This window comes from Benincasa hispida, chromosome 12 (assembly GCF_009727055.1).
Source record: "Benincasa hispida cultivar B227 chromosome 12, ASM972705v1, whole genome shotgun sequence".
Taxonomy (NCBI): Eukaryota; Viridiplantae; Streptophyta; class Magnoliopsida; order Cucurbitales; family Cucurbitaceae; genus Benincasa; species Benincasa hispida.
The window spans coordinates 47,171,505-47,180,633 of record NC_052360.1 but is presented as its reverse complement, the minus strand read 5'-3'; the positions used below and the strand labels follow the sequence as shown (position 1 = coordinate 47,180,633).

Genomic DNA, 9,129 nt, shown 5'->3' with positions numbered 1-9,129 from the left:
AGTGTTGGGGTCAATACTGAATGGGGTTTGCTTATGGCAAGTATTTCTGAAGACAATGGCGAGGAAACTCCTTTGCAGGTCCGTTCCTTTTTTTTGGTTATTAATGGTATATCTTCTCTTCTTCCTATTTTACAGTTAATGAATTTTAATAGGTGCGTTTGAATGGTGTGGCAACTTTAATTGGTATTGTTGGACTCACAGTAGCTTTTGCTGTCTTGATTGTGCTCCTCACAAGGTAAATGAGAGGCTGGCTAACTATGTCTGTCCTTTTCTATTGATAGGATATGCTTGTTTAACTTCATTTTTTATAAAATGTCCTTTTCTATTGAGCAGGTATTTCACTGGTCACACCAAAAATCCAGATGGAAGCCGTCAGTTTATTGCAGGCCAGACAAAAGTTGGTCGTGCCGTTGATGGGGCCATCAAAATTGTCACTATTGCGGTATGTATATAAAATGTTTTGAGGATTGATTGATGGATGATGATGATATGATTACACACCTTAAAATGTAAAAGCATGTGTAAGATTTATATGATGGACGGATGATGTGCATGTCTGCTTGGATGTGTATTTACGGCTTGTATAATACATTTTGCTTTTAATGTTTGTCATGTAGGTGACCATTGTTGTGGTTGCTGTGCCAGAAGGTCTTCCGCTAGCTGTAACCTTAACGTAAGTGTACTTTATTTACCATCAAGATTTTGCATACTTTTGTTTATGGAAAGCATGTTCCATTGTTCTTTTTATACCCCATATTATTTTTTTCAAAACTTTTATACCACATTTAATTTCTATATTGTCAACAAATCTCCAATCTTGGGTGTCTTATTAGTTGCTTTTGTTTTTTTGTGGTTTTCCTGCTGGTACTGTTAGACTTTCTATTTGTAATTTGTTTGTAAACTAGTTCAATGCAATGTAAATGAGAACTTTATAAATGTATTGAATGTACTCTTAGTTTATGTTTATATTTTTTTGACATTTTATCTAACATCAGCCTTTATGTTTATATATTTTTTTGACATTTTATCTTACAATATTTTGACTATTCTTGCAGTCTTGCTTACTCAATGAGAAAGATGATGGCAGACAAGGCATTGGTATGTTCAGTGGTTTATTCCATGGTTATACTTGGGCGAACTTTTGTGATAAATAGATAGTGCAGATTAATTATTCATATGTTTACATACTTTGATGTGGCTTATTGTAAGGTGCGGAGGCTATCAGCATGTGAGACGATGGGGTCTGCTACAACTATTTGTAGTGATAAGACTGGAACCTTGACTATAAATCAGGTAAGTTACACTTTATTCTGGTGATTACTTGGTCCATTGTCTCTCAAATTTGATCTTCATAAGTCTCCTTTGTACGATGTTAAATTGACTGTGATTTTAAAACACACTAATAATTTTTCCACTTCCTTTGTAACTCCTTGGCATCTGAAAAATGATGAAACAGAAAAATACTTAATGAGTCTTTTGGATGGGAATGTTCTTTCTTTTGCTGTGATTACCGTGGTTGGCTTTTCAGGTCTATTAACCTTGTTGGTCAATTTTGTAGATGACCATTGTTGAGGCTTATGCTGGTGGGAAGAAGATTGATCCGCCAGAGAAGAAGTCAGAGTTGTCTCCTATGTTACACTCTCTGCTTGTTGAAGGCATTGCTCTAAACTCAAATGGCAGTGTATATGTGCCTGAGGTATGCGTAAAAGAATCAGTGATTATTTTGTCCTCGTAAATTAATCAGATATTTGCTGATAGATCTATTGAAATTTCCAGAGCCTTGAGTCTTTTGGGGTAAATATTGTACCAAGTAGATTCAAATTTACAGCCCATTTTTTGTCATCGTCAAATATGTATAATTTGTCTTTCAACCTATTAACCCTAGTGTGTCTTGTAATTTTCAGAGTGGTGGAGAGGTGGAGGTTACAGGATCACCTACAGAGAAGGCTATTCTTAATTGGGGTATCAAGGTACTTTTCTATTGAGTTCATCCTTTCTTTCCTACAGAATTTATTTGTAGTAAACAGTATTCATAATGATCATGTCGCTACAGCTGGGAATGAACTTTGAAGCACTTAGATCAGAATCTGCAATTCTTCATGTTTTCCCCTTCAGCTCAGATAAAAAACGTGGTGGTGTTGCAGGTCAACGGGTAATTAGCTATCCTATGTCATCTGAAATTCACTGTCTTTAGCTCCTTATCTGTTTCTGTTTTCTTTGTAACTTGAAATTGTTTCTTTGAATAAAATATTAAGAAATGTCTGTAGTGGGTAGTCGTAACCTCAATTCTGTATGCTTCTTTTGAGATACGAGAACATACCTCCCTCATTGGGCTCTATAAACCATTTTCGTGACTTGATAGTGTGGAGACGTAAAAATGTGGATAGCTTTTGACTTTTGGGATCAAGTTTGATTCTCTATTTTGAGATCCATATCAAAACAATTTTGTTGTTATCTCTGGCACTTTACATGTCAATTGTAGCGTCTTCCCGTTTCTTTCTTTCCTTTCTTGTATATATCTTGATTTCAATTAGAGGAGAGGAAATATCTATATCCTAGTTAAAATTTCCAAAAGGAAATTGTTTCTTTGAGTTTTTTTTTTTTTTTTTTTTTTTTTTTTTTTTTTATTGTTCTTGTTCTTATTTGAAGAATTTTATGAGGTGTACATGTCTTAATTTGATTGTTCATGTCTCTGGATTCTGTCAAAGAAAACTAATGTTTGGCGTGACAAAGTGAGATTCCTTTTTTTCATCCAATTCCTTGTTGCATTATGGTCAATGTGATATTTTAAATCAATTGTTTACATCTCCCTTTATATGTGGTAAAGTGGTACTTGTAAGTAAAATTATATGATGGAAAGAAGGGGTGGGAAAATTATCATCCCAATTATTGATCAAAGAATGAGTAATTATTTTTTATCTTCTTAAATACAAGAAGATATTTTTTGGTTTTGAAGTAGTATGTTGTGTAACGTGCACCTCTTGTCATAATTCTCTGTCTAGTATTAGTCGTTTTTTTTCTTTTTTCTTTTCCAAAAAGAACAATCATCCAAGGTGATGTTTTTCATTTGTTGTATAGTGCTGTTGCCCTTTGATTCTTGATGAAATATTAGATATTTGGACTAATGTTACATAAATATACTCTACGGTTTTACAGGATAATCAAGTCCATGTACACTGGAAAGGTGCTGCTGAGATAGTATTATCGTCGTGCACACAGTATTTGGATGAACATGATCAATCTGTTCAATTAGATGAAGATAAGGTCTGATGTCTTTGTGCTTTTAGAACAAATGGTTTTGTGAAACGTTAGCACAAAAGTATTATTTCAAGACTTCTCATTAAAAAATAACAAAAAAGATCTTTCTGATTTTTATTAGCAATTTACGCTGTGCTATTTGTTAATTTTTGCAGATGAAGTATTTTAAAAGAGCTATTGAAGATATGGCTTCACGTAGTTTACGTTGCGTTGCAATTGCATATAGATCTGTAGAACCTGAGAATGTTCCTGATGGCGAAGAACAATTGAGTAAGTGGGCTCTACCAGAAGAGGACCTTGTTTTGTTGGCTATAGTTGGTTTAAAGGTAGGTCTTTGTTCTTTAACTTGACACTTCATTTTCAATTATAAGATAGAAAGTTCTGCAGATTGAAGCCATGCATAAAGTTCTGGATTTGCCTTTACTGGCTCTTTCATTTAGGTTAAGATTTTCTTATACATTCTGTTAGTTTCTGGCAAAATTTTATGATGGCTGAATATTGCAGCTTTTTTTTTTTTCTCTTTTTTTAATTAAATAAAAAATCTTGGCAGTCTTCCTTATTTTATCAATACTCCATTTATCTGTCTTTATTCATGGCTATTCAGTTATCAGTAGATCAGCATCTTGCTGCTTTTGTTACTTGGTTATGTTCTTGCCTCAATTGAAACACTTGTAAATGAGAATGTGCAAGATTGTTTGGGTTTTCCCTGAACTTCTAATTGTCTTGGATGGGCTTGTACTGCTTTAAGCTTGAAATGCTTATTAGTCTCTTTTCAGTCTAGAAATTGGGCTTACATTTAATTTCTCATGCATGTTTTTATTATCTTACTCATGCTCTCTGGACTCTAGGACCCCTGTCGACCAGGAGTAAAAGATGCAGTACAACTTTGCCAAAAGGCTGGTGTTAAGGTACTCTTTTCTGGCAACTATTTTGTTTTCATTATTTAGTATTATGAATTATCAATATGTTTCAAAACATTAATGTTAATTTTTCTCTCCTCCAAACTGGCAGTGACATCAGTGATCAGTCTTATGAACCCAGCATCTTTATTATTATTATTTATTATATTTTGCATATATGCCATACATGCTTTTGTAAGATGTAACTTCTACTCTTTTGGTTATTCGTTATTCTTATTGGTTGTTGGTTGTTCCCCGTTTTGCTTTTTATTTTATCATACATCACCTGTGTCTTTGTCTCCTTCAAATGTTCTCGTTGTTTCTTTATTAGTCTAGGATGCTCCATATATATACATACGTTAAACTTCCTATACAGGTTGCACGAGAGCATTTTAAGTTGGATGTGGGCCATTGTACTCACTAAATTATTTTTCATGCATAGGTGCGCATGGTCACTGGTGATAATGTCCAAACTGCTAGAGCTATAGCATTGGAATGTGGAATACTTGGTTCAGATTCAGATGCTACTGAACCAAATCTTATTGAAGGAAGAGTATTCCGCGCCCTATCTGATGCCCAAAGAGAAGAAGTTGCTGAGAAAATATCAGTACGTATTTTGGATATTATTGAACCCCCTCTCCTGCTTCTCTAAACACACACACACACACAAAACGAAAAACAAAAAAGCAATTTGAAGAGTGTGCTTGTTTTTATAAAGAGTAATAATTGAGATTGACTTGAAACTTTTCTGATTCTTCTAAGGTGATGGGTCGATCCTCTCCCAATGATAAGCTTCTCCTTGTGCAAGCGTTGAGAAAGAAAGGACATGTAGTTGCTGTTACTGGAGATGGTACAAATGATGCTCCTGCATTGCATGAGGTCCTGCTACTATCTAGACATTTTTCAATCTTATTATGTAAGAGTGTCATTTTGTTCATCATTTTAAATGCTACTACTCTTACGGGAGTGTAGGCAGATATTGGTCTTGCAATGGGCATTCAGGGGACAGAAGTTGCCAAAGAAAGCTCAGATATTATAATCTTAGATGACAACTTCGCTTCTGTTGTGAAGGTCAGTCTTTTCATCGTAGTGTTTTTATTTGTTTATTTTTATTAGAATAATACCAGCAGAGATGTGCCTCATTGGTATAAACTTATATAGCCTCTGATACATGGTCCATGGATATTTTACACTGACTTGTGACATTTGAATCCATCTTTTTGGCTGTACGCTGTACTACTATGTTTATTTTGAGCTTGTTTTAATGGCAATGGTATCTTTTAACAGTAGTTGAATTTCTTCACAAGGAACTTAGAAGTTCGGTTGTCTTTTTGATGTTTGCTTTAACAAATTGTCAAATGCTTGAGATAATTTATAAATGTTTGTACTCCCAAAGTTTGTATATTGTTTTATCTTTCATATTGCGACTCAATATTGTGACAACTATCCAAATTTGTATACTATGTTTTGATCCTTATAACTATCCAGAATATATGAAACTTGGTGTGCTGTCCAGTGTGTTCACTCATCATTGTATTTTCCCAACTTGAACTTAATGCATAATGAAAATTCAGCTGAATAAATGTCACATTTAATGATTTTAATGATGAAAAATAAATTATCGAAGATGTAAAAGCTTTATTTCTAAAGCATTTTTCTTGAGCTTAACAATTGGTGTTGAGTGAGATGATGGATATGCAATCATTTATATTCTTTATACATTTCTATGATATCGTTATATGGAGCCTTTTATTCATTGTCGGCTGGATGCAGGTTGTAAGGTGGGGCCGATCAGTATATGCAAATATTCAGAAATTCATTCAGTTTCAGCTTACTGTTAATGTTGCAGCACTCATTATCAATGTCGTGGCAGCAGTATCCTCTGGTGATGTCCCCCTAAATGCTGTGCAGGTTTGTGCACTTTCTCTGTTGGCTGCCTTTGAGTATCTTCATAATATCGTTTTGATTGACATCTGTCTACATTTCCACAGCTTTTGTGGGTTAATCTTATCATGGACACTCTCGGAGCATTAGCTTTGGCTACTGAACCGCCAACCGATCACCTCATGGACAGATCGCCAGTTGGTAGAAGGTATACTTGCCTTGTATTCTACACAGATATTTGCAGAATGACAAAAGTTTGATTTTTTTTTTTGGAGGCCTAATTTTGAATCTTTTTTTTGTTTATGAGAAACCACAGTTATTAAGGACAATATATGCAAATTCAAACTTGCTATTCAAACTTGCAACTTGGGCGCAGTAGGCATAAATAATGTTCCTGGTGTAGCCTAAGGAATTAAGCAAGTTTTCCCAGAATTAAATCAAAATCTTTATCATGAGGCAGCTCTCTAATAGAAAATTAGAAAAAAATAGGGGAAAGGTACTAGAAATTAAGATACAAAAAGGACATTAAAAAGGAATTAACCAAGTTTCTTATGAATGTACCCAGTCTTATTACATCAGGTTCCATGTCAACTCACATATATATCTTGGCATGACTTTTCCATTTCCTACAGCCGGTTATCGTGTATTGTATATATGTATATCCCTTTTCATGGTGGTATCTTGCATTTTGGACCTTTTTGTTATCACTTATCTCACTTCACCGAAGCAATTCTCCCGAGTAAACTGCTTCCTCTTTTCTCACGGCTATATATTTCTTTAAAAAATTGTTTGGAACTGGTGACATATTTTATGGAGCTGTGTGCGTGTGCATGTGTGCTTTGTTGTCTTCTCTGTATTAGATAAGCAAAATATGGTCGTTTACCAATCTGTTGTATCTCTCAGAGAACCTCTTATAACAAATATCATGTGGAGGAACCTGCTGATACAGGTAATTCCTCGTGGCTTGATTTCTCTGTTTTTCAAAATTTGTATTTTTCAAGGCTCTAGCACTCGAGGAAATTCCTTACTCCATTGTGTATCTTCAGGCATTTTATCAAGTCACTGTGTTGCTTGTCCTCAATTTCCGTGGTCGGAATTTGCTTCATTTGAATCACTCTAACTTCGAAGCTATCAAAGTGAAGAATACGTTGATTTTTAATGCATTTGTACTTTGTCAAGTAAGCCCTCTGCTCAAGTAATAATTAGGCAGAATTTTATGTGCTGATTTTTTTTTTCATTATTTTCTTTACACATTTCGGGATCAATCAAAGATAGTTTGGGGCTTGTCTTGTACTCCAAACTTAAACCTCTTCGATAAGTGATCTTATTTAATTAAGTTCAGTGATTTAGGCTTAGTTTGGGATTGTCATTGTTGGCCACTGTGCTTTTAGAAAAATCAGCGGTGAGAAGTAAAATAGTATTCGGTGAAGTTCAATTTTTAATTAGAAAAATATTAGTTATGATGTTTAGTAAATTAATATTAAATGTGTAATTTAGTTATATGAACAAATGTGGATTATCATTTCAATTATTTTTCATATTCGATAATTTATAATTTATTAATATAATTATTTGGAAGTGTATATGATTTGATTTGCAACTAATTTTGTTTAATCTAAATTTTTTATAGAAGATTTTTTTTTAAATAATTGTTATAAGAAATTGAACTAATTAAAATTTGGAATGGTGAGAAAATAAATTAATGGAATGATAAATTTGAAAGGGGTGATATGAAATTTTTAGGAAAGTTAAAATCTTCCATTGAATAGCTTTAGCACGATGGAATAAATTTAAAAGTGATTTTGGGTAGATTAATTAATTCTTTGTCAAACAGTGGTTAAGATTCTCATATAATTGTTTTTTATCGTTGCAAAAGTAATCTCAAACGGGGCCTTATATTTGCTCCCTTGAATGTAGATATTCAATGAGTTCAATGCCCGGAAACCTGACGAGAAGAATATATTCAAAGGAGTCACTAAAAATTACCTCTTCATCGGGATCATTGCAATTACTGTCATCCTTCAGGTGAGACCAGTCGAGGCTTAGCTATTACATTTCGAGATTAGTAAGTTCTTCAAGTTAATTTATTTTCTTCTGCTTAGGTGATAATAATCGAATTTCTTGGGAAATTCACATCCACGGTCAGGCTAAACTGGAAATATTGGATTATTTCCTTAATCATTGGCATTATCAGGTATGCTTATATTTAAATCTGTTATGGATACCTTTAGGACATGTTTGGAATGACTAGAGAAAAAAGTGATTTTTCATAAAAATGATTTTTATTTAAATTCTTTTGGTAAAAGTCGTTAAAAATATACATTGAAAGTGTTTTAAAAGTTATTTAGTAGTTGTTAACACTTCAGTTGTTTCTGAAATGACTTATTTTTAAAACACGTGAAAAGTTATATCAGACACACCTTCGATAAAAAAAACCCTAGCATCGAACATTGACAAAACCCAAAATTCTTTTGTTCTCTCCTTTAGTTTTCATTGCATTTCATCTCACAATATACTCATGAACTTCTTTTATTTTGTGGCTTTCTGGCTAAACCATGCCTTTCTTTTGTCTCAGTTGGCCTCTAGCTCTCCTTGGGAAATTCATACCTGTTCCTGAAACTCCCTTCCATGTGTTCATTATCAGAATGTTCCGTAAACGACAACCCGGGGGAGCTTAACTGTAAATGTCACTGGATGTGCACAGCAGCTTTATCTTTGCTTTTTCAGATTGTAGGATGGCAGTTTTTAGGACCCTGAGCAACACTCTCCTTGACGCTGAGATGGAATATTGTGGGAATTGTTTTTTTTTGTGCTTCTAAAGCGCAATCGTTCCGAGGGATATCGTTCTTTGGTAAGTCGTCGGCTTTTCTAACTTGCTAACCCAATACGAGAATGGTGGCTAAAGAAAACCGTCCTGTTAAATATAACTATCATGGTATTTTACAAGTTTAAATTTCAGTTCCTGTTTATCAATATGTTAACAACTTTTGTGATTTGGGGTTTGCTTGCTTATGGTATGTTGATGTGAAACGCAGAACAAATACTATAATTATACGCCATAAATTCGATTCAATTCTTTGGTTTTTTA

The 9,129-nt window shown here is 33.9% G+C and overlaps 1 protein-coding gene across 1 annotated transcript; it reads left to right on the top strand.

The window, feature by feature from the left end:
* The first annotated feature begins 6 nt into the window (after nucleotides 1-6).
* Nucleotides 7-9,129, top strand: LOC120068257 (calcium-transporting ATPase 8, plasma membrane-type-like). Its single transcript, XM_039019970.1, has 22 exons — nucleotides 7-78; nucleotides 153-235; nucleotides 334-442; nucleotides 618-673; nucleotides 1,056-1,098; nucleotides 1,210-1,293; nucleotides 1,559-1,696; nucleotides 1,905-1,970; nucleotides 2,054-2,152; nucleotides 3,157-3,264; nucleotides 3,414-3,584; nucleotides 4,107-4,166; nucleotides 4,600-4,764; nucleotides 4,920-5,036; nucleotides 5,130-5,228; nucleotides 5,931-6,068; nucleotides 6,149-6,249; nucleotides 6,945-6,990; nucleotides 7,088-7,219; nucleotides 7,959-8,066; nucleotides 8,144-8,235; nucleotides 8,617-9,129. Exons 1-22 carry the CDS (start codon nucleotides 34-36, stop codon nucleotides 8,717-8,719), a joined length of 2,163 nt encoding a protein of 720 aa, XP_038875898.1. The 5' UTR covers nucleotides 7-33; the 3' UTR covers nucleotides 8,720-9,129.

Bases quoted from the DNA above. Each gene is read 5' to 3' on its own strand.
- LOC120068257 (XM_039019970.1), top strand. From the start codon at position 34: ATGGCAAGTATTTCTGAAGACAATGGCGAGGAAACTCCTTTGCAG. The intron at 443-617 runs GTATGTATATAA...TTTGTCATGTAG, and splicing joins TCAAAATTGTCACTATTGCG to GTGACCATTGTTGTGGTTGC. The intron at 5,037-5,129 runs GTCCTGCTACTA...ACGGGAGTGTAG, and splicing joins ATGCTCCTGCATTGCATGAG to GCAGATATTGGTCTTGCAAT.